This window comes from Loxodonta africana, chromosome 2 (genome assembly GCF_030014295.1).
Source record: "Loxodonta africana isolate mLoxAfr1 chromosome 2, mLoxAfr1.hap2, whole genome shotgun sequence".
NCBI classification, from domain to species: Eukaryota; Metazoa; Chordata; class Mammalia; order Proboscidea; family Elephantidae; genus Loxodonta; species Loxodonta africana.
The window spans coordinates 125,743,203-125,769,386 of NC_087343.1; the positions used below are offsets into that span (position 1 = coordinate 125,743,203).

Sequence of the window (26,184 nt, forward strand, 5' to 3'; positions counted from 1 at the left end):
ATTAAGTGCCTTTTCATGTGCTTGTTGCCCATTTGTATATCCTTTTTGGTTAAATGTCCATTCAAGTTGTTTGTATATTTTTGTGCTTGGGTTGTTTGTCTTTTTGTTAAGTTGTTCAAGTTATTTATATATTCTGAATATTAAACTCTTATCGAGTAGATGTTTCCCAAAAATTTTCTCCCAATATGTAGGTTGTCTCTTCACTCAGTTGATAAAGTCCTTTGATGAACAAAAGTTTTTAATTTTTGGTACCCCATTTATCTATTTTGTCTTTTACTGCTCATGCTTTTGGTGTCATATCTGAGAATCCGTTGTTCAAAACTAGGTCCCGAAACAGTACCCTTATGTTTTTTTCTAAGAGCTGTATGGTTTTAGTTCTCACAGTTAGGTCCTTGATCCATTTTGAATTAGTTTGTAAATGGTGCGAAGTATTGATCCAGCTCGTTCTTTCGCATGTGGAAATCCAATTTTCCCAGTACCATTTATTAAAGAGACATTTCTTTTCCTACTGAATGTACTTAGCATACGTGTTGAAAATCAGTTAATCATAGATTTATGAAGTTTATTTCAGGATTCTCAATTCTTTTCCATTGGTTTAAATGTCTATCATTATACCAGTACTTAGTTCTTTTGATTACTGTAGCTTTATAGTGTGTTGTGAAATCAGCAAGCATGAGTCCCCTACCTTATTCTTTTCAAAATTGCTTTGACTATTTGGTGCCCCTTGCCATTTTGGAAGTTCGAATCCGCCAGGTGCTCCTTGGAAACTCTGTGGAGCAGTTCTACTCCGTCCTATAGGGTCACTATGAGTCGCAATCGACTCAGGCCATTCCATAAAAGTTGGAGGATTGGCTTTTCCATTTCTGAAAAGAAAGCTGTTGGAATTTTGATAGGGATTGAGTTAAATTTAGATTGCTTTGGGTAGTATTGACATCTTAACAATATTAAACATTCCAGTACATGAACATAGAATGTCCTTCCATTTATTTAGGTCTTCTTTAATTTCATTCAGTAATGTTTATAGTTTTCAGTGTACAAGACTTTTACCGCCCTTGTTAAATTTATTGCTAGGTTCTTTGAGATGGTATTATAAATGGGATTGTTTCCTTAATTTCCTTGTCAGCTTGTTCATTGCTGATTTATAGAAACCTGACTGATTCTTGTGTTTTGACCTTGACCCTGCCATGTTGCCGAATTCATTTATTAGGTCAAATGGCTTTCTTGTGGAATCTTTGGAGTTTTCTATCTATAGAATCATGTCACCTGCAATAAAGAATAGTTTTTACTTCCTCCTTCCTGATTTGGGTAACTTTTATTCCTTTTTCTTGCCTAATTGCTCTGACTAGTACAATATTGAATAGCAGTTGGTGTGAAGTTGGCATCCTTGTCTTCTTCCTGATCTTAAGAGGAAAGCTCTCAGTCTTTCTCCATTGAGTATGATGTTAGCTGTGGCTATTTCATAAATGTCCTTTATTATATGGAAGAATTTCCCTTCTATTCCTTAACTAGTTGAATGTTTTTATCACGAATGGGTATTGAATTTTCTCAAACGCCTTTCCTGGATCTTGAAAAGTTTTGACCTCACGTGGTATATAAATCCCTTCCTCATTTGGCCCAAATCTACGTTCTCAGCCTCTGGCCCCATTATTCTATTTGGAGGTCCTCTCCTTTGGTCTTGTTCTTTGCCTGGAAGTCTTTTATCAGCATCATTGCCTAATGTAATTTTATCCTTAGATGAGTCAGTTTGAATCTTATCTTGGTCCTTTTTTCCAGAATGGCCCTTCACCTTGTCCTTCTGACAAAGTCCTGCTCAGCTCCCACAACTCCATTCAGGGATGACCCCTTTGGAGACCCCTTTCCTGGCATTGTTCTCATTTTCTACTCTGTGTGTGCACTCTCTTCATTTCTCCCGTAGAAAGTTACACATACTTACATGTAGTGTGATCATATAATTCTGCTCAGTTCTGAAGATAATAAAAAACAAAATTAATGGCTTATTTAATAATCTAGAAAATCATTTTATTTTTGGTATAAAGCTCATTGTTTCATTTTAAATAGTATACAGTAGTGAAATTTTTCCCAAAAGTGAGTTGAATTTTGTATAGTGTTATATATGTGAAGTTAAATGGTCAAATTCAGCCAGAACCAACAAGGGTAAAATACCTTGGTTTCACTAGGGTCAAACACCACCTGTGCCTTTTTTTAACTTGAAATGAATCAGAATATTAGACAACATTAGCACTCAATGATTTTTTTTTTTTTTTAAGAATCATTATTGAGCCAAATATAAATCTGGACATCCTTCAGAGGTTTCAAAAATCTGATTGGTGTTTGGGTACTTTAGTTATGAACTTATAGTCCTTCTTAATTTCTCCTTTCTTCTTCTGCTCTGCTTTTAAATAGCAAACAGTGTGCCTGTATGGGTGTTGGATGTATTTATTGGTTTCTTATTTATTTATTTATTTTTATTTAGATGCTAAGTTACTTGATACAAGAATAATTTCTCCCTTCTTATTTGTATGTTGCCTTTGTTGCTTTTTACATCTCGGGGTCAGGATAAGCTGTTGCCTTCTTCCTCTCATGGCATCTGCACAGAAGTGGAGCCAACCCGGTCTTCTCAAAGGATCAACTGGAAAGAGGGATTTCCATGGCAGCTTCATGAGTCAGGGTTAAGTTAGGAGAGCTTCTTTTTGCTCACTCTTTAAGTATTTTCTTTCCACCCAGTCCTTTGTTCTGAGATAATGTGGTGGGTAGTAGGCATGGTATGACATTTGAGAATCTACTGTTTTGTTATGCTCAAAAAAAAAAAACCAAAGCCATTGCTGTTGAGTCAATTCCGATTTATAGCGACCCTATAGGACAGAGTAGAACTGCCCCATAGGGTTTCCAAGAAGCACCTGGTGGATTCGAACTGTCAGTTTTTTGGTTAGCAGCCAAACTCTTAACCACCATGCCACCAGAGTTTCCTTATTATGCTCAGAAACTACTAATGTAGCAGCTCTTTCTTATTTGCTACTTCTGTGATGACACCTTGTGTTCCCCCCTGTCCTGCAGCACCCTGTGTTTTCTTTAGATTCAGAGCCTCTTCAGAAAGATTAAGACACATTTATCAGTGCAACTGAAAAAAGAGGTGATTATTAGGATGAGAAGGAGCTTTGGTGGCACAGTAGTCAAGTGCTTGGCTACTAACTGAAACCCACCAGCCTCTCCACAGGAGAAGGGTGTGACAGTCTGCTTCTGTAAAGATTACAGCCTGGAAACCCTGTGGGGCAGTTCTACTGTGCCCTGTAGCGTCGCTGTGAGTCGGAATTGGGTTTTTGGTTTGGTATTAGGACTAACTCACTTACCACCTTTATGGTAATACACTGACTGACTCATGGCTAAATGCTACCATTTGACCATAGGTATCATGACCTGCTTGAGGTTTTTAACAAAATGCATTTTACTTTTTTGGATCGTGTGTGTGTGTGTGTGTTATTGATAAAGCCATTCCTGCATTAGTAAAGAGGCCCCCCCACCAGCTTATGAGAAACAGAGGACTTTGGTCCAAACATGTGATTGCTGAGATTACTTCATGGAGCATCAGTGAGCAAACAGTTCGACAGTTTCAGTCAAAATGAAGTGTACAACACTTCTGTTGTATCAACCAGCAGAAGAATTTCAAGTTTGAACTGTGTAAGTCATAGGCACAGATTGATGAAGGAAACTGTCAACATTGTGAACTTTATTTTGTAATTGTAGGTCTGGTTGATCCTGGTTGTTTTTAATTATGCTTGCTATTTAGTAAATACTTGTGGAATGAAAGAAGGAGTTAATAAATGATCTTTTATTACTTGTAAACTCAGGAAGTTAGTATCTGGAGCCTTTGCTAATCTTATAAGACAGTAAGTGCTGACCAAATTGCTACCAAGAAATTTGGAGCCCCGCCTCTGACAGTCTGCAGCTTTTCAGTATTGTTTCTCCCTCTCCCTGTATGTCCAGCCCACAGCGCTACAGATAGAAGGTGTGTTCATCATGGTGCTTTCCACCTGAAAACAAAAGAGTATTTTCTCTTTTTATTCATGAGCATCTAGCATCACCTAGGATAATCTGCTTTTTGTCTTCTGGGAAATAAAAGTAGAATTTTTGGTAGGAGGTTCTTGTACCTAGTTAGAGGGTCCGTGAGTTCACAAATGGACAGGGAAAACGCAAAAAGGAGATAGCATAACTAAAACTAAGTAAAACAAGTGCCTGCTTATCAGTTTTTTTTGTGTGTGTGTGTGAAAAATGTCCAGTTTAGAAATGTAAAATAGATGAGTATTTAAAAAGGAAATAAATTTGTAATAATCCACAAAACCAGAAATAATATTACTAAGAATTTTTTAATGTATGTATCTTTTGACTAATTGAAGGTTTTTTTGACTGATGTGGGTATTACTGAATATTTAGTCATATTTATCCTGGATTTTTATTTCTTATGCAATTAAATTTTTTCTCAAAACATTATTTCTGTTATTAGTGTTCTATTTTATGAGTGTAACAAAGTATTGTCGTGTACCTTCCAAATTTTCTATAACAAATATTTTTTATTAATCTGTGCATGACTGATATTTCCTTCGGATTGATTCGTAGAAGTTAAATTGCTGCGTTAAGGGTATGAAAAATATTTTTAAGGCTTTAGGTGAGTATTGCTGACTTTTAAAGATTGTCTATATTATTTATTGTTTAAACTTCAGGAGTGGTAGTCAAAGTTTGTCCCTCTGGTTGTCTGGGGCAGTTCTTCCTCACTTAAATGTGTCGTTGGATCAGTGCCCAGGGAACCAGAATCAGAAAGATTTTTTTTTTTAATCATACTTAAAATACTTTTCACAATAATTGCTAAAGAAAACTCTTTTGATTGTTGTTTGAAGCAACCCAGATACTGATGTATACCAGTGATGTAGAACGATGATTTGTGACAGTGTTCCAGTTGGAAGAGGATTAACAGCTGTTTAGACATAAATTTTAGGGCTTATAGCAAACACATCAATGCTGATCATTAGTACCTTTTAGTTTCTTCCATTACCTACTTAATAACTGTTTTATGCTATGTTCTGTTTTTGCTTTTATAGCACTAGAGAAATGCGGTAGTTAAAATTACAAGAATAGTATAAAACTGATCTGTAGAGTAATACAGGAATTTGTAGGTATAGGCAATATTCTTAGTAGTTAAGATTCTTAATAGCTAATTATTATTCTTAAATTTTAATGAGATTTTTTATTTTTTCTCTATTAGAAAAAATTTGTTTATTATGGCTCTATTTTATCATTGGGCAGATCTTATTTTAAAACTTTACATTAGATTTGTATATAGTGTATAACAGACTTGATTGAGTACTATATATGCAGAGTATTCTTTTGTGTGTGTGTGAAAAGTACTTGATATGACTGCAGAGTATAGGGGAAAGTAGAAGCATGGTGGTGCCTTTTTATTGTTCCTTCAGTTTCACTGATTCTAATTATAGAAGCTTACATCACCTTAGTTGATGATGACAGCTTCTCTCTCCCACTTTGCCTTTTCTTCCTCCATCACTCCCTATGGATGGATCATATTTCATAGTGCATATGTGTCCCGCTGGTGGCTTTGACAGGGCTTTTTCATAGCATGGTGGTATCATTTAGTGGACAGATACGACAGTGTGCTGAAGCACACTCTTCTACAGAAGGATAGGACGAGAGAGTGTTGCTACTCCGGCTTCTTTTTCTTCAGAAAAGCTTAGGAATAAATAGGATGCACTTTGAAAGCAGAAATTCCTGAGGGGCACCGGTAATTACAGTTAACCATGTCTGATAACTACAAAGATTAATTTCACATGTTCAAGTTAAGCACAGGAAAGGTGGAAAAGCTTGCTATGATCCTTTAAAAGGGCTTGTATGTTACTTGTAATAGAGCATCATTTATGATCCTTTAAAAGGGCTTGTATGTTACTTGCAATAGAGCATCATTTATTCATTTTCCAAAAGTGCCAACATGCCTTTACTATGTAAGTCAGTATGTTTAACAGTTCCTATTTCAAAGATCAGATACTTAAACTAAAATAACAGAAATGAGTGGCATGTTTGTTTTATTTTATAAAACCGTAAATTTTTACTTTTATTCCTTGCCATCTTTTGAGTTTGGTTTTTCTAAGTTGTGATTATAATACTTTACCATGCAGATGGTAAATATATTGTATGACTCTGCATGACTAGTAAAAATTTGTTTTTGTTCTTGTTGGTTTATTTTTATTTCTAAAATGCCTAGAATATTTATTCTGTGATAGCTTTACCTATGATGACTTTTTTCCCCTCCTTTTCAGCGTTGTTTCTTATTGGCAGAAAAAGTATGTTTAGAGTTAGTCTAGTAACTATGAGAACTTTATCTTTGGTTTTCCATGCAGATATGATTTCAGATGTTCTGGTTTGTATTTTTATTAATTTATACAGGTGACATAAATTTTAACTATTAAAAATATAGCATTTACATTTTTATAAAAAGGTGTTGTTGTAAGGGTTTGACACCTTGCAAAGCCAACATATGTTGTTTTATTTGTTGTAATGTGAAAGACCTTTTTCAAGCTAAAGAAGGTGGCTTTCTTCATCAGTATGGCTTAGCATCATGGTATTTCAGATACAGGGGAAACGTCTTCTTAAATGGCTAGCCTGTGGCGATGATTCCTAGACTATGTGTCCCCCCAAAAAACCCCAGTGCCATCGAAGACTATGTGTAGATCAGGACATTCTCCCTTGCTGCAGTTACTTCATTTGAATTGGTAAGATGAAGTGATAAGATCAAAGTAAAATTTTAAAAGTGATGCAAGTGAAAAATAGACTATTCATCTAATTATTTTAGTCATTTGGTAAATTACTGACTGGTTTCTTCAAAGGATATTTATTTCTTCCTTTAGTAATTATTTAGGAGTTTAAGTTGTTATTGCTGAAGAAACACTTTGGTGTAATATCATCAGAATGCTTGTGGATTCACATGCCGAGTATAGAATTTGGCCAGTTTGTCTCTTTTTATGGTGGTGTTGCACAGGGAGATTTTGCATGCTGCGTTCACCATACGATTCCCTAGGAATAGCGGATACCGTGAGGTGACTGGTAGAAAAAGAAAAAGGATGTCATCTTCACTTACAGGCCAAACCAAAGGAAAGAGAGTTTTGTTCCTTTATGGAGTTGGTATTTACAGTAGTTCTCACATACAGCGTTAGTGGGTTGCATTTCACACACAGGGCAGCAGTTTTTAAAGCAGCTAGGAGATAACTGTCACTCTTGCTCAGTCTGAGGTGCCTCTTTGTTCTAGCAGGATAATTTATAAAAGAGGGGGAAGGTACCCGTTAGGAATTTTCTCTTTTATTTTGTTGTAATTTGTCCTGTTGGTATTATGCATAAATGCGAGTATTTTCTGCCCTAAAACGAAAAGATTCTCGAGTCATGTTACTGATATGTATGTACGAAATGATTGTCTTTTAGAAATTTATCATTTAGGAAAAGTTAGACTTTATACAAAGTGACTGATTTTTCTGTTTTAAAAAATTAGTGATTAAAATTAGACTTTAGTTAATTCATACTTGAATGCTTAATGTTTTATTGAAATTCAACTCATTTATAGTTTATTTAAATTAATAATTGAATATAATGTATTGGTGCTTGAAAGGAGCCTTGGTGGCACAGTGGTTAAAGTGCTTGGCTGCTAACGGAAAGGTCGGCAGTTTGAACCCAGCAGGCACTCTGCTGGAGAAAGATGTGGCAGTCTGCTTCCATAAAGTTTTTTTTTTTTTTTTTTTAATTGTGCTTTAAGTGAAAGTTTACAATGCTTACATAAAGATTTACATCCTTGGAAACCCTGTGGGGCAGTTCTGCCTTGTCCTATAGGGTCTCTATGAGTCAGAATCGACTTGATGGCCATGGGTTTTGAAAATCAACCTGTACGTATTTCCGTGTTTTACATTTAGAAAACTAACATCATGCTAATTTGTGTTTGTGAGATTTAATTTTATGCTTTAAATGCAAATTTCATTTATTTTGAGTTTTTTGCAGAAAATAAATAATTTTTAAGGATTATGGAAACCTAGACTCATAAACCATCACATATTTTCAACACATGACTTGTCTTTGTTACGTTTCAGAAAATAATTGTTTTGCTAAGGTAAATTCAAGTCTTAGAAGAAATAGCATAATTCATACTGGCAGTGTAGTGTTTAGAAAGTGCCTCAGACTTTGCCCAGGGGAATTAAATAACTCATTTTTTGTGCCTAATGACAAGATGTTTCTTCTGTAGTCACGGAGTCTTTGTTATAACACCTGTCTCTCAGGTAATATCTTCTCTTACGTTGTACCCCTTATGAATGTTAGGTAAATAAAGCAAAATAGTTCTGTTACTTTGATTTGTTCATTCATTATTATTCTCATAATTTTCCTACCTAGTGGTGTGCTATCTCTCACTGTATTTTACCGTTAGAAACTATGTCTTACTTTGGCAGTTGGGAGGCACCATTACAACTTACTTAAGTGCAGATTTTTTATATGAGTATCTGGAGTAGGTGCCATGTGGCAGAAGCATGAAAAATAAGGTTCATACTAGAGTAATTGTATTTTTAGATGGGGGAGGGTATGGCAAAATTTAAATTTTATTGTGTAATTTTTAGGAAAAAAATAGGGAGATTTTCTTTTAGTTCAAGCTCAATTTGGAACCAGTTTGAATTATTTTCTTCACTGGTTCCTTCTGAGGCTTGCTGGGCTTCTTGTCTCTTTCTAGGAATGGAGCCCTGGGCTTCAGGAAAGTACCATATTGCATAGATTATTAGTCCTCAGAGGAGTTGATGCATTCTGCAAGTCAGCTGTAATTTTTTTTCAGCTTTTCCTTACAAAATGAAATTGTATTGTTTTCATTTAAATTTAATATTTACATACAAGTCATAGTACCAGTTTTAATATTCTTAACGTTTATTTAGAGTGGTTCTAAAAGGTTACCTTTCAGAACAGTTATTTGATAAATAGCAAGTTTTACAAGCGGAAGCTCCTGAATTAGTGTAACAAATATGTGACAGATGAGAATTAGGCTGCCTTATGTATTTGGAATGCAAGAGTATCTTACCAGAGCTAATTGTTTTCCCTTGGGAAGACAATACTGTGTTAAATTTGAATAATAATATTAGGAAATATGGCTTCCCAAATACAGCTGTGTATCAATGCACAGAATTAAAAATCGAAGTGGATTTTTTACACTGAAATAGTGAGGACGCTTAAACCAAATTTTTTTTCTCATAGAATTTAGCTTTAGCTTGCTGACATGTCTCATAGAAGAGAGAGAGAGCGTGTGTGTGTGTGTGTGTGCGCGCGCGTGTGCTCTTTGGACTACATCTGCAGATACAGTAGCCAATTGATCTAATGCAGTTTCTGAAGGCTTTCTATACAGGTGATGTCATCCTTTTAGCTGTATTCTCCTCCCACTCTCTTTTCTTCTTATTAGATATTTCATCTTACTGCAGAGCATAGAATCAATAGAAGCTTCTCCTTAGGGAGCTGCTGTGAAACAGGCAAGGACAGTAGGAATTAAGACACTAACATATAGTCTTGCTTTAGCAAGAGATACAGGGTTTTTGTACCATATCGTGTATAAATTTTAAACCAGAAAAGCCAGACTTAGATTAAGAGAGCTGTCTTACCGATGCATTAGAAAAGAAGCAGTACTGCAGAGCTGTAAAGAGTGCATGCGTAAAGAGAAAATAATTTTAATTTTGGAGATTCTCAGGCATTCTTCGGGACAAACCTGTTAGAGCATATATCTTGTAACTACCAATTCTTCAACGGTTGATTTTTTTTTTTAACCTCTGGTGGCTAAGAATATGAAGAAGAAACTTTCATCTTCAGGATCCAGAGTTCTGGTTTGCCTCTGATGCAGAAGAATCACTGCAGTGCTTGCTCTACAGAATGAAATAAGTTGAAGAAGAGACAAAGCTATATTACAGAGAGGACAGGATTTGCAGAATCCAGGAATACAGATTTGGTGCATGTTGCCTTATTTGCTTTGATTGATACCATATTAACTATTGTTGCTGTCACTGTGCATGTCTGTGCCAGGTGCCTGAGGACGCATGTGTATGTCTGTGTATTTGGATCCAGAAATATATAAACACCTTGATTTCCTTGTGAAAGTAAACATTTTGATGAGAACTATTGGAGTTATTTAGAACAATACCCTAAGCTGCTGAAAGCTCCTGATTTCGGCTTGAAAGGGGTTTTGGAGAACCTGCCTTTATGTAACACTTCAGTGATGTATGATTTGTAAAGAGAAACTTAACAGGATTTTGTCAATATACTCATCTTTGTGGCTGTGGTTTGAAAAGGAAACTACCCTTCCAGCCCAGGAAATGGCTTTTCTTGTTCGCTGTTATGCCAATTGTCTTCAGCCATGGGCCTCCAAAGTAAGTGTTATTATTTTCCTTTGAGATTGATATAATTCAGAGTTGTTAAATTTAAATTGTACTACTTTTATAAATGAGCTTTATTATGCTACTATGTTTTTTCTAAATTTTAAAATAAGAACTACAAAGCAGTCTTTCAGTCTCATGGCCATTTTGTTTTTTAATTTAATTTAAAGAAATCTGTAATATACCTCTAAGAGGATTTGAGGAGTAGCTTTTTAATTATCTGTAGACTTGAAATGCAGTGCATTTGAGGTGTATTCTCTTTAGACTGAATCGTCATTTGGTTATGGCTACTTCTGCACTTTTATGTGATCATACTATTTAACTTGGATGTGTTGTATTGCCTGATTTCCTTAAATAGCTGATGTATTTAGCTGTATTAGTCTAATCTCTAGTTTACATTAAACAGTATTTTTACTGGTATTTTGCAGTCAGATAAATTGATTGATTTGTATTCTTTTATAAAGACTGGGTGATAATATACAAGCAGTGAAGTAATATGAAAAAAATGCTTGTTATGAAAATATTTTAATAATGTCCTAAGTGTTTTCTAAGTAATAGTAAATGAACCATTAGTATCTTGAGACTGCTTAAGGTCATCTATTATACTTTTAATTTTAAAGCAAACATATTAACTCACGAAAGAGCAAAATGCTACACAATAGAACATGCTAGGTCTTGGGAAAATAGTGTAATTCAGTAAATTGTGTTGTTCATACCTGCTGTTCTTATACATCTGGAATTTGATGCTACCCATTACCTTTCATGTCTTGTGTATGTTAATTTCAAAACAGAAAAAAGAAGTGTGAATTTTAGTTTTGTTTTATAAAGCTAATATTGTAGAAAACACTCTAATTGTAACATTAATATTTTAAGATTTCTTTACGGTTTTCTGAATAGAGAAAGGCACAATAGAAACACTTCTTACACTGGCTTGAAATCATGTCTTTGTTTAAAGGTTGTCCTGTTATAGTGACTAAGGGGGAAATAGTACAATAGAAATTTTGTGTATCTTTCTTAAAGGCAGCGTCTAGTAGGACATTTCAACTCACTGTCCATTTGGCAAACAGCTGATTGAAATGGAAAGATTTGGAAAGGAGCGTAGGTATACAATTGATTTGTACTATTATCTGCTAACGCCCGGTGGCCTCTTTAGTGCACATGCCACCTGTGGGGCCCAGGCATTGCTGATGCTTAATGGTGTTACTGCTAAGACTTAAAATGGTACGGCAGAAGCTAATTGTGTGAGACTGGGTAAAAAATCTTTAATGATATGGGGGCTGTTTTTTAGCATACCAATGAAAAATAATCTTTGGGGGCACTGATAGCCAAATTTTGATTTGAAATTTAACAGTTGTAGAAAAGCCAGTGAAGATATTAAAGATCAGATTCTAAGGCTTCATTAAATACCAGCAAATATTACCTGAGCAGGTTTTGTTGATTGGTACTTTTCTGTGTAAATTAAGTATGAGTACATGTCTCCCATATAATCCCCCTCCCCCATCTACCACTTAACAATAGGTAGAATTTTAATCCTGGGTTATGATCAAATACATTAATATTATTATTAATTGTTAATACTTGCTACTTTTGATTTTTCTAGTACATTTTACTGATTTTATTTATTATTTAGCCATTTCACTATAAAAATTTTTTTTCTTTTATTGTTGTGAAAATATACGTAACAAACCATACACCATCTCAACAATTTCTGAGTGTACAAGTCAATAACATTGATTAAATTATTCAAGTTGTGCAACTGTTCTCACTGTCTATTTCCAAATCATTCCACCACCATTAACGTAAACTCAATGCCCCTAGCATTTCACTGCTTTTGAATTTTATTTTCTTGCTAAAATAAGTACTTCTTTCGGGGGGGGGGTAAACTTTGAGTTTTAGTATGTTCAAAAATGCTTTATTATATATTTGTCTTTTAATAATTGTTGTTGTTAGTTGCCATTGAATTGGTTCTGACTCATGGTGAACCCGTATATGCAGAATAGAACTGCTCCGTAGAATTTTCACGGCTGCGCCCTTTTGAAAGCAGATTGCTAGCCCTCTCTTTTGAGGCATCTCTGGGTGTGTTTGAACCACCAACTTTTTGGCTAGTAGCCAAGTATTTAACCATTTGTACCACCAAGGGACTACAAATAATTGTTGGATATAAAATAATATATAAAATTGTTGGATATAAATTAATGTAACTTAATATAGTTAGCATATTAATTTAAATTTATATATATATAATTGTTGGATATAAAATAATAAATCCAAAGTCTTTTCCTTTAGGCACTTAAAAAAATTTAATCTACTGTCTTCTGGTATCCAGCATTACTTATGAGAAGTCTGAGCTCGTTGTAATTCTTGTTCCTTTGTTAAGTAATCCGTTTTTCTCCTTGTTAGGTGTTCATTATGTTTTGGTTTGGTTTCAGTTTGGGTTTGTTTTTGATCATAGATGCTGTGAAGCTTTATCATGCATTGTCTAATTTTTGTTTTCTCTCTTGGCACTTGGAGGACTATCTCAGGCTTAAGATTTGCATTTGTTCTCAGTTGTGGGAAATTTGTTGTTTTTTTGCAAATTGAAACTCCTTCATTTTCTCTAATCTCTCCAAGATGGTGAAATTTCTGGATTTGTCCAGTATGTCTCTAAACATTTGCTTCGTACTTTTTTCTCCCTCTTAATTCATTTTCAGTTTGATCTTCTAGCTCACTAATTCATTCATCACCTGTGACCAGTTGTTACTCAGCCCATCTTTTGAATTTCTTAATTATGTTATTCATCTCTAAAATCTCTTAAGTGATTTTTTTTCCATAAGCACCCTTATTTCATAACTTGTTCGCATTTTATGGATGCTGGGTTTTTTTGGGTATTTTTTTTATTAGGGCTTTCTTCATGTATAAATTCTCCTAGTTGAGTTTTTTTGTTTGTTTCTGTCTTTCTTTAAGGGGTTTGACTTTTTCCAAGTGATTCTTAGTTATGAGCTCACCTGATCTGTTGAGTTGTTTGCCTGAGATGACTGTTTACTGGGTGGAGTAGGGATTACCACTTTGACTTCTGTCTTTTAGGTGCTCCTGTTAAAGCCACTGGTCTAAGACATGTTCTCATTCTCGTTTTTGCACACAGCTAAATCTACAGCTTATTTCTTAACTTTCTATTTTACTTTACCTATAAGCAGCATTTGACACAGTTGATCACTCCTTCCTCTTTTGGCAGACTCTTGGCAAAGTAAAAGTGAAAAGTCTTTACCATGACCTATTAGACAATATATTTCCCTCTCCCCTCATCTCCTGCTGTACTCTCCCCTGTTCACTTTAGCCACCCTGATTTCCTTCTTTTTCCTCAAATATTCCAGGCACTCTCAACAAGTCTGTCTCACTTTTGATAAATTCAGCATTAAATGCGAACGTTGAAAGCGTGGAAAGAAATGTGTTTTAGAACTGAAAAACTGTAATACTTATTAGTTGTTACTTAACAATGTCCTTACCCTCATGTTTTAATAAAAGTAATGAATGCACCATGTTTCTCCTGTAGCTTCGCATGCTTCGGGCACAGTGCTGTGATCTCCTGGTATACGTACCCAAGGCTGTTAAGATTAGGTACAGCTGTTTCCTTTGGGGCTGTTGAGAAATTTTAGATTGTCTCCATAAAACAGACTCCAGACTACTTTGTGGTCCTTTTTTTAACCCTCTTTCATTGTCAGCTGGAAACTCTGGTGGTGTAATGGTTGACTGCTACGGCTGCTAACCAGAAGGCCGGCAGTTCAAATCTACCAGGCACTCCTTGGAAACTCTGTGGGGCAGTTCTCTGTCCTGTAGGGTCACTGTGAGTCAGAATCAACTCCACAGCAGTGGGTTTGGCATTGTCAGCTGCTGCCAATTTTGCAGCTGTGTGTCATTCTGCCAAGTCCTAGAAGCTCCGTTATAATTCTGGTAGGTTGTTTCTTATCTCATTAAGGGCCTCGATCTTCTCTTGCCTTGGCTAATATAGTAGGCTCCTGTTTCCCATATATATAGTTTTCTTTTCGTTCATCTTCTGTGCTTCCAGAATAGTCTTTTTGTTGTTGTTGTTTATATATACAGGTAGTGCACGGCTTATGACAGGGTTCAGTTCCAAGGACTGTTGTAAGTTAGTTCTGACAGAAATTGAATACCCATTTTTTTTTTAAGTTGTCATTATTGTTGCCTTTTGTTATCAGTATCTTTATAAATCCTGTCTTTGAAATATTCAAGTGAACATCTGAGAACAATTACGTCAGCAAATTACGTGCTGCAACATTGTATGTAGTATATATTACTAACGATGAGATGTACAGAAAACAGACGATCTTAAGTGCAGTTCATCATAACTCGAATATGTCATAAGTTGGGGACTACCTGTATATAAAATAATAAAATTTGCCATTTTCAGGTTGTCTTAGTCATCTAGTGCTGTAAAATAGAAATACCATGAGTGGATGGCTTTAACAAAGAGAAATTTATTCTCTCACAATCTAGTAGGCTGCAAGTCCAAATTCAGGGCGTCAGCTCCAGGGGAAGGTATTCTCTCTCTGTCTGCTGTGGAGGAAGGTCCTTGTCATCAACTTTCCCCTTGTCTCGGAGCTTCTCTGCACAGGAACGCTAAGTCCTAAGGACACGCTCTGCTCCCGGTACTGCTTTCTTGGTGGTGGAGGTCCCCGTGTCTTTCTGCTCCCTTCTCTCTTTTATATATCAAAAGAGATTAACTTAAAACACAGTCTAATCTTGTAGATTGAGTCCTGCCTCATTAAGATAACCGCCACTAATCCCATCTCATTAACATTAATGTCATAGAGATAGGATTTACAACACATAGGAAAATCATATCAGATGACAAAATGGTGGACAGTCACACAATACTGAGAATCATGGCCTAGCCAAGTTGACAGATTTTTTTTTTTTTTAATTTTTATTGTGCTTTAAGTGAAAGTTGATAAATCAAGTCAGTCTCTCATACAAAAATTTACATACACCTTGCTGTGTATGCTCCTAGTTGCTTTCCCCCTAATGAGACAGCACACTCCCTCCCTCCACTCTCTATTTTCATGTTCATTCAGCCAGCCTCTGATCCCCTCCGCCCTCTCATCTCCTCTCCAGACAGGAGCTGCCCACATAGTCTCATGTGTCTACATGAGCTAAGAAGCCTACTCCTCACCAGTATCATTTTCTATCCCATAGTCTAGTCCAATCCCTGTCTGAAGATTTGGCTTTGGGAATGGTTCCTGTCTTGGGCTAACAGAAGGTCTGGGGACCATGACCTCCTGAGACCTAGTCTCAGTCAGACCATTAAGTCTGGTCTTTTTATGAGAATTTGAGGTCTGTATCCCACTGCTGTCCTGCTCTCTCAGGGGTTCTCTGTTATGTTCCCTGTCAGGGCAGTCATCGGTTGTAGCCGGGCACCATCTAGTTCTCTTGGGCTCATAATTACCTTGTGTCTTTGGTGTTCTTCATTCTCCTTTGCTCCAGGTGGGTTGAGACCAATTGATGCATCTTAGACAGCCGCTTGCTCGCATTTAAGACCCCAGACGCTGCTCTCCAAAGTGGGATGCAGAATATTTTCTTAACAGATTTTATTATGCTAATTGACTTAGATGTCCCCTGAAACCATGATCCCCAAGCCCCCACCCCTGCTATGCTGGACTTCGAAGCATTCACTTTACTCAGGAATCTTCTTTGCTTTTGATTTGGTTGACAGGTAGTTTTGGGAGACACAATTCAATCCATGACACAGGTTCACAATGCAGTGGCATTAATTACTACATTCATAATGTTTTGAAACCATCATTACTGTCTGTTTCCAAAACTTTGTTACCACCCAAGCAGAAACTGTACCCCTTGGACAGTAATCCCCATCTTCCCCTCCACCCAGCCCCTGGTAACCTCTAATCTACTTTCTGTCTATGTATTTGCCTATTCTGGATACTTCATATAAGTGGAATCATGCAGCATTTATACTTTTGTGTCTGACTTACTCATCTATGTGGTAACGTGTATCAGAACTTCATTTCTGTTTTTGGCTGAACAGTATTCATCATATGTATGTACAACATTGTGTTTATCCATTCATATGTAATTGGACACTGGGGTTGTTTACACGTGTTGGCTATTGTGAAAAATGCTGTATTGAAGATTGGTGTACAAGTATCTCTTTGATATCTTTTTGGGTATATACCTAGGAATGGAATTGCTAGGACATAAGGAAGGCCTGTGTTTAACTTAGGAAGGAACTGCCAAGCTGTTTTTTCACAGTTGCTGCACCATTTTACAGTCCCACCAACAATGAATAAGTGTTCCAATTTGTCCACATCCTTGCCAACACTTGTTATTTTCCATTTTTCTGAAAATAGTCATCCTACTGGATGTAAAGTATATCTCATTGTGGTTTTGATTTGCATTTCTTCCCTAATGACAATGGTGCTGAGCATCTTTTTATGTACCTAATGGCCATTCATATTTCTTTTCTAAAGAAATGTCTATTTAGATCTTTTGCACATTTTTTAATTGGAGTGTTGCCTTTTGTCATTAACTTGTACTTCTTTGTTTTTTAAATATTTGAAACACCAGATCTTTATCAGATGTTATTTGCAAATATGTTTTCCCATTCTATAGGTTGTATTTTTACTATCTTAATAATGTCCTTTGATGCAAAAATGTTTTTCATGGTCTACCTCCTAGTTCATTGAGTAGTGCCTGGGGTCTTAAAAGCTTGCACGCCAATTGGTCTCCCTTCACCTGGAGCAACAGGGAAAAAGAGAGTCAGGAATAGGAGGAAAATATGGAATGTGTGACTAATTGCCTCCATGAACAACTGTCTCCTTTGCATGATACCAGAAGAACTGGATGGTTTCTCAGTTACCATTACTGAACATTTTGATCAAAAGAGGAAAAATGCACTAAGGAATTCAAATTTTCACAGAGTGCAGACTTTCTGGAGCCAAGGAGACTGAATGAACCCCTCAAACCGTTGCCCTGAGATAATCTTTAAAACTTAAACCAATGATACCCCTGAAGTCTTCTTAAAACCAAACAGTGGTTTCCCTTAACTGGTGAAGAATGTCTGCATTGAGCATTATGTTCTTTATGGGATCAAAGTAACAACAGCAACTCAAAAGATTGGATAGGAACCTTGGGGATCAATGAGTTTATGTTGATAGGGAAGGAACAACTCAGAAGAGAAAAGAGAATGCTTGTACAACTCGAAGAATGTACTCAGTGGCACTGAATTGTAAATGTAGAAACAGTTGAATTGGTATGTTTTGCTGTGTATATTCTCAACAAAAACAAAATTAAATTTTAAAAAAGTTTTTCATTTGATAAAGTTCAGTTTATCAATTGTTTTCTCTTGTTGCCTTTATTTTTTGTGTCATATCTAAGAACCCCTCAGCAGTTCCAAAAAAATGAAGATTTACTCCCTTGTTTTCTTGTAAGAAATTTATAGTTTTAACTTCTGTGTTTAGGTCACTGATCCATTTTCGGTTAATTTCTGTATGTTGTGTACATAGGGGTCCAACTTCCTTCTTTTGCATGTGGAAATCCAGTTTTCCCTGCAGCATTTGTTGAAAAGACTGTTCTTTCCTCATTGAATGATCTTGGCACCCTTGTCATAAAGCGATTGACCACAGATGCTTGGGTTTATTTCTGGACTCTCAAGTCTATTCTCTTGGTCTGTATGTCTGTCATTATGCCAGTAACACACTGGCATTGATTGCGGTAGCTTTGAAATCAGAAGTGTGAGTCCTCCAACTTTGTTCTTTTGCACAATTGTTTTGGCTATTTGAGGGCCCTTGCAGTTCTGTATGAATTTGAGGATTGTCTTTTCCATTTTTGCCAAGAAGGCTGTTGAAATTTTTATAGGGAATGCATTTAGTCTGTATCTCTGTTTTTGTAATACTGCCATCTTAATTTGTAGTAACTCTTCTTGTTCCATCCGTTAATACAGAATGTCCTTTCGTTTATATAGATAGGTTTCTTTAATTTCTTTCGGCAATGTTTTGTAGTTTTCGGTGTACAAGTCTTTCACCTCCTTTGCTGAATTTATTCCTAGGTGTTTTATTCTTTTAGAATGCTGTTATAAATGGAATTGTTTTCTTAATTTCCTTTTCTGATTGTTCATTACTGCTGTGTGGAAAAACTACTGATTTTTGAGCATTGATCTTGTACCCTGCTTTTATATCTTTTGGGTATATACCTAGAAGGGGAATTGCTGGGTCTTATGGCAATTCTATGTTTAACCCTTGTGAGGAACCACCAAACTGTTTTCCATAGAGGCTGTACCATTTTATATTCTTACTAGCAATGCACAAGGACTCCAATTTCTCCCTATCTTTTCCAACACTTGTTATTTTACATTTTTCTGATAATAGCCATCCTGGTGGGTGTGAAGTGGTATCTTTTTGTGGTTTTGCCAAAGTTTTTGTAAGACTGCATTGCTTGATGTGTGTGGTCACTAAAGTCTCTGTTCCTTTAGTTTGTGTTCAGCTAGTATTTTGACAAGGAGCTCTGATAGCTCAGTGGTTAAGCATTCAGCTGCTAACGAAAAGGTCGGTGGTTAGGACCCACCAGCCACTCCATCAGGGAAAAGACCTGATGACCTGCTCCAGTAAAGATTACAGCCTTGGAAGCCCTCTGGGGCAGTTCTACTCATATAGGGTCCCTATGAATCGACTCAGTGGGGCACGACAACAGTGTTTTGACAGAGCCAAAAACCAAACCAAATCCAGTGCCATCGAGTCGGTTCCAACTCATAGCAACCCTATATAGGACAGAGTAGAACTGCCCCATAGAGTTTCCAAGGAGCGCCTGGCGGATTTGAACTGCCGACCCTTTGGTTAGCAGCGGTAGCACTGAACCACTATGCCACCAGGGCTTCTTTTTGACGGAGATTTCCTTGAATGTTGGGAGTTTAGGAAAAATAAACAAACAAACAAAAAAAACAGCAAATAAAACACCTCTCCCAGTCTCTGCAGAGTGGCTCTGTGTGGGGACTCCTTCAACATTTAGCCAGGCTTACACTGATCTAGAGAGCAGCCCAAGTGAAAGCTTAAGGTCTTTTCAGGTTTTTTTTTCTGAGCGTATATCTTGCCCTGGGCGAGTGTGGCTTTCTGAATTCCCCCATCTACTGAGTTGGTATTGAATGACCTAATTTCCAAAAAAAACAAACTTCCCAGCTTTCCCTCCAGGACTGGAGGCAGTCTGTTTTATGTATCAACCATAATATTTTGCCTCGTGTGTCTGCAGGTTGTTTTCCTTACAATTAAATAATGCCTGCTGCTTTTCTGGTCTGAGCGATCTCCAAATTCAGTGAAACAGCGAAAGTGCCTTGTTTCAATCCTTCAGTACCCCCAGGCAGGTTAGAGCAGAAATACACAATAATTTGTGAACAAGGTCTGCTCTGCTCCCTCAGGAATCGTAAACCAGTTCTGTAGGGGAGGGGCGGTGTAGGTAGGGCAAAGGCAAGTAAAAGCGTCACAAAGCTTTCATACTATTTTTAAGATGCCTTTTTCTTGATTTAGCGTTCCTCTGGTTGCTGTAAGTCTTTGATTTTTCTAGAGTTCTGACAGAGTTGGTTCTGACAGTTTCTGCTTATTTTTCAGTACTTCTGTGGGGAGATAGGAGCTTGAGCTGCCTTTTCTACCATTTTGCTGCTAGCATTCCCTCAGAGTAATCTTTTTAAGAAGCAAATCTCTTCCAGTCGTTTTAATGATGTATTTTTTTTTATCCTAAAAGCCAGTAATATATCTTAAATATTGTCACTTGGACATGTAATCAAAATTAAGAAATATTTATGAGATATTTATTTTTGTACCAAGTCCTTGAATTCCTATTTGTATTTTATGCTTGCAGTATGTCTCAATTTGGAATGGCCACATTTTCTAGGTGCTTGGTAGCCACATGTGACTAGTGGCTACTGTATCAGGCAGTGTAGCTCTGGGTCTTTGTCACTACTGTTGGATACATTCAGCCTTGATCATCCCCAACTGAAGCATCATGGTCCCTGCTCCCTGTCCCTGGTATGAACTAGGTATTTCTCTGTATGTTACATTTCTTATTTAGTATTTCTGATGGGTTTTTTTTTTTTTTTATCTCCCCTAACCTAAGTCTTTTTTTCATCATTGTTATGGCTAGTATCGGGTATTTACTAAGTGCTTCTTGTTCAGTAAATGGGAAATTAGATCACCACGTTTGTTAGAAACTTACAGTAAATGAATACAGAGTTGAGCTCTGAAATGCCTTTCCATGAGCAGCACACATGAACTTGTAGTCTTCTGATGTGCCAAAGATTCGTTGTTTTAAGGTTAATGGATAAGTGATATCTGCATATAATCTAGTAGTTATACTTTAAAAAAGAAAGTTCTGATAATGCAGCTTCAAATTTAACAGTGATCTCTGGGGAATGCCGTTCTGTTGGGGAAGGTTTGCAATTTTTAAACATTGTTTTTAGCGTTAATAGTGTAGTGTAGTTTATTTAATGCTTAATAGAGCTCCTTGAATGTCTTTCTTTTAAACAAAATAATGTATAGATATGGTCCTAAGGTATTTTAAGTGTTTAAGCAGTCAGCTGCTAACTGAAAGGTTGACATTTCTAACCGACCAGCCACTCTGTGGGAGAAAGATATGGCAGTCTGCTTCCATAAAGATTTACAGCCTTGGAAACCCTACAGGGCCGCTCTTCTGTGTTCTGTAGGGTCACTGTGAGTTGGAATCAGCTCAGTGGAACGGGTTTGCTTTATTGACCTAAGGGACAGAAAAAAGGGGGGCAGTTCCCTATTATCATTCTTAGTTGTGTCATTTTAGTCTTGAAGGCTTAGTTACTAAAATATGAAGTAGAACCTTGAACATTCATATATTACTCTTAAACTATACTTTACTGCATTCATGCCAATCCAGATTAAAATGTCCTTCTCTTCCCTTTCTAGGCTAAAAGCATCCCTAGTGGCCATATCTGGACCTAGTACTAATTTCCCTGTAAATAATTCCTTGGTTAGATGGATAGGGATTGTCCCAAAGCATTATTTCTTACACTAATAGGATGTCGATAAGAATACTAGAGGAAAATAAGTTTAGAGAATGTTGTGTGAAACAGACTTCTTTATCGTGGGACTTTTTGGACCCTCCATAAGTTTGTTTGTTGCAGAGAGCTAAGAAGGGTGTGTAATGTAATTAACGTTGTTTTCCAATTTATTCAACCATAGAATACTTTTTTTTTTTTTTCTCTCAATTCATCTGTGAGTTTCATCTCCTGGAATAGTATTCCATAATAATACATACATAATGGTATCTCATTGTTGTTTTAATTTACAGTTCCCGAATGACATTTTTTTTTTTTTGATGACATATGATATCGAACATTTTTTTATGTGCTTATTTGCCATTTGTATATTATTTTTGGTGAGGTGTCAGATCTTTTGTCCATTTTGTAGTTGCTTGTTTTCTTATTGTTGAGCTTTAAGAATTCTTTGTGTATTTTGGATGCAAGTACTTTATCAGACGTGTATTTTGCATATAAAAAGGTTCAGTTTACTTTCAGTTCACACCCCTAGAGTGTACTCTTTGGAGTCTATCTGAGTTATCTAGTGTTGCTATAACAGAAATACCATAAGTGAGTGGCTTTAACAAACAGGAATTCATTCTCTCACAGTTTAGGAGGCTTGAAGTCTGAATTCAGGGCACCAGCTCTAGAGGAAGGCTTTGTGTAGGCTCTGGGGGAAGGTCCTTGTCCCCTTTCAACATATTTGGGCCTGGCGTTCTTTGGAGATCTCCACGTGTCTTGGCATCAATCTTCTCCTGGGTCTAGGAGGTTCTCAGCACAGGGACCCCAGGTCCAAAGGATGCACTGTGCTCCTGGCTCTTTCTTGGTGGTAGTGAAGCTCCCCCATCTCTGCTCACTTCTCTTTCCATAAATCTCTTGTGAGATAAAAGGTGTGACTCAAGCAAGGGTGTGATTTGAGTGAGGGTGTGACTTAAGTGAGGTTGTGACTTGAGTAAGGCTGTAATTCAAGATACCCCACATTAATCCTGCCTCATGAACATACAGAGGTTAAGATTTACAACACATCACAAAATGGAGGATAATTACATCAGATCACTAAATGGAGAACCACCACATGATACCGGGAATCACGGTCTAGCAAGTTGACGCATATTTTTGGGAGACACATTTCAATCCATGACAGGGTCCTAATCCAAAACATGGCCCTTCCAGGCTAGACCTTGGAATTTAACTTTTGTCCGTTTAACCAGTGGCTGTTACAAGTGGCTCTCAGCCTGTCGGTCTCGTCTGTAAGAATCACAAAATTTTCTTAGGAGAAGGGCAACCTCAAAGGCCAGATTATTTATAGGTACAATTTTTTTTTCTTCCTTGCAACCTTTCGACCTTCCATCCTTCCTTCCAAATTACCTAACCCTCCACTAACAGAAAGGGAAGTTCATGATGCAGTTTCTTTGTGTGTAGTGTTTTTTCTTTTTTTTTTTTTAGTTGTGATAAATATGTGTATAACATAACATTTTCCAGTGTACAAATCAGTGACACTATTTCTGTTCATCATGTGGTTCAACTATAAAATGGTGGCGTCAGACCTCACCTAACTTCAGGGGCTGCTGACCAGGATCAGCCCATAGCTGATCCCTGTGAGGTGGAGGTCAGACAGACCTCCTCCTCTCTCCAACCTTTTTACCAATTTTGACACCAGCCGTCCCTCCTATGACACTCTCTACTTCTCTTCTGGGTTCGATAATCTGTTGCAATGGCCACAGAACACACGGACCATATTTACAATTTAGTGGCTTAAGGAACCGAGTATAACTTGAGATCAGGATCAGCTCATGAATCAGGAACAGGAAGCATGTGGGCAAAGCCTCCCTTCAGTACAGGACAACTTTCTCAGCTCCTCTCAGCAGGACAGGTCTCCTTTCAGCTTCCTCAGGACAGGCTTCTTTTAGGCCTGCCGTCTGTCACTGCTGGCTCTGCCGATGGGCCCTTTCTGGGCCTCTCACTGTCTTCAGCATTACAGCCCTTGACCAGTATTACAGCTTTTTTAGAAAGTTCCTTGCCTTGTCTCTCTCTCTCCTTCTCCCCTTCTTTCTGCTTTCTTCCTTCTGCTTTTCTTCTTGCTTCTTTTTCTCTTGTCTGAAAAACCTCTGTGGGGTGCAGCACAGACTCCACATCAATTTCAAGGCATGGCATTCCTACCAAGGCCACAAACTGACCAATCCCTTCTTGGTAGGCCGCAGATACTTCATTTGCATAGTAGACACAGCTGGGCTACAACGCACTTCATTTGCATAGTCTACAAAAAAAAAAAAACTATTTTTAGTTTCTTTTTATTGACCAGTCCCTGCAAGGTGCATACCAATCACAGGACAGTCTGCAGCCCAGGACCAGACAAAAAATATCAAAATGAAGTTGTTTACACCTTACCCAGGAAATGTCAGTCAACCCGGACAAAAGTACCAAAACTATCTCAGGTAGAAAAATAGGGCAAAGGTAACTCCTTAGAGCTTAGGGGGAAAAAAATCTCTTGAGATGTTTTTCCAAAGAACCAAGGCAAAAGGCCACATAAAGGAATTCATTTCACCATAGCAACCGTCATCACTATCCATTTCCAAATTATTCCATCACAATAAGCAGGAAATCAGTGTCCCTTAAACAATGACTCCCCTTGTCCTCCTCCCTGTGACCTTTAGTATTCACTAATAAGTGTTGGTCTCTATACACTTGCCTATTCTAGGTATTTCGTATACGTAAGATCATATAATATTTGTTGTTTTATGACTGGTTTATTTTCGCAGCATGATGCTTTCAAGTTTCATCCATGTCGTAGCATGTATCAGGACTTCATACGTCTTTATGGCAGAGTAATAGTCCATTGTATGTATATACCGCATGTTGTTTATCCATTCATCTGTTGATGGACATTAAAGTTGTCTCTACTTTTCGGCTGTTGTGGATAGCACCGCAATTGTGTATAGTTTGTATAATTACTGTAACTCCTCTTGAAATAATTCAGACTTGCCCGTTTTCTTCTTTAAAGTATATTTAGTTTACACTGTTAAGTGTGTGTTACTTTAATGTTTTCCTATACTAAAGCAATGAGAAACCAAGTTTTAAAAATTAAATCGATTTCTCTTAATGATCCTGAAAAAAAGTTGCAGCAACATTGTTTGAAAAACAGGTAAAACTTTCTCTTACTCCAGCACACGGTGGTTTGTTTCTTGAGTACGCATTTATCTTGTGAGATGTTTGTTTCATGTTATGGTATGATGAACTGATTTCCCAGTCTTCCTCCCTGATCAGAGTGTGACTATTCTAAAGGTGGGGTGGAATAATTTCCTTTTTGTATCTCTTGTATCCTTGCATTTATTAAATCCTTTTTGAAAATAATGCATAATTACTAATAAATTTCTCAGAGACCAACTACAAAGTAACACAATATTAAAGTGCAGAGATTCTTGTGAATTTTTTATACTGTTGAATGTGCAATCAGCTGTTTTCTTAAGTCTTACTCCCAGGTGCTGCACTTTATTCCAAGAAATTGCTGTTTTATTTTGGTATTACCAAGCCTTTTGTATTAGTGGAGTGAGTGTGTGTGTGTGTATGTGTGTGTGTTTATGTGTGTGAATAGCATTCTTATCCTTTACAGTGGGAACAGCTAATAGTTTGTTGTTGTTTTTAATTTGGGGGAAAATAGAGCCACGTTTTTCCTCAGGATTGCCATCAGTAATGACAGTCTGTTTTGAAAATTGTTCATTGGGCTTTCCATGTTAGCTTGCATAGTAGTTTCCGAGACTGCTAATTTGGTTCTTATCATCCCAAAAGATATTTGCTGAGAATGGAGAATTTAGGCTAGAAGTGAGGTTGCACAGTAATGTACATAAAACAAAAATTTTGTTGCAGAAATTACAGTGCGTCAGGAACTTCTAAAAAGCTAAAGTTTGATGTTTACGATAATTTAAATTATTTTTCTTCTTTAGCTTCCGGCTGATCTTACCAAGATGCACCTCACAGACAACCCTCATCCGCAGGTGACTCATGTATCTTCTAGTCAGTCTGGCTGTAGCATCGCCAGTGACTCTGGGAGCAGCAGTTTATCTGATATCTATCAGGTAATATCTTAGGATTTGTGTGCTGTGCGTATGGCTTTTTAACATACATTTATTTAAAAATTAAACTTTGTAGTGGAAAATTAGTATTGCTTACCATAAATAGAAGGTAAGCCAGAAAATAAATACAGTGCAAATAGAAGTGTCATTAAATAGTACTTTTACCTGTCGAAGGCTGTGTGTCTGTGTCCTGGGAAATCAGCAGTGTTAGATGAGTGTTAGGAGTCCTGGTGGTGAGACAGTTAAACGCTTGGCTGCAAACCAAAAGGTTGGCAGTTGGAATCCACCCAAAGGCTCTGTGGGAAAAAGTCATGGGGGATCAGCCTCCATAAAAACTACAGCCTGGGAAACCCTATGGGTCAGTTTTTCTCTGTCACATGAGGTCATTATGAGTCTAAATCAACTCGGCAGCACTTAACAGAGAAGTGTTAAAGACGTACTCTTACTGAATGGAGACTATCTCCTTGATGTATGTACGTACATATGGCCTTTTCATTCCACCAAATACACTGTGCTTTTGTCTTAGATGGTCACACATTTTTTCGATCAGGCATAAAATTTTTGTTAAAATATGCTATATAAACTTTCAAATTTGCAGGCCTAATTAAAAAAGTGATTTGTCTTTTGATGTTAAACGTGG

At 37.0% G+C, this 26,184-nt stretch overlaps 1 protein-coding gene across 15 annotated transcripts in view; it reads left to right on the forward strand.

Moving 5' to 3' along the window:
- The window catches only part of RAPGEF6 (Rap guanine nucleotide exchange factor 6), a 267,271-nt gene that overhangs the window by 124,779 nt on the left and 116,308 nt on the right, over window positions 1-26,184 (forward strand). For all 15 annotated transcript variants that reach the window (XM_023548454.2, XM_023548476.2, XM_023548463.2 and 12 more), the window contains one exon: window positions 25,416-25,547. In XM_023548454.2, coding sequence (XP_023404222.1) covers window positions 25,416-25,547 — 132 coding nt within the window. The remainder of the gene's footprint in view (window positions 1-25,415; window positions 25,548-26,184) is intronic.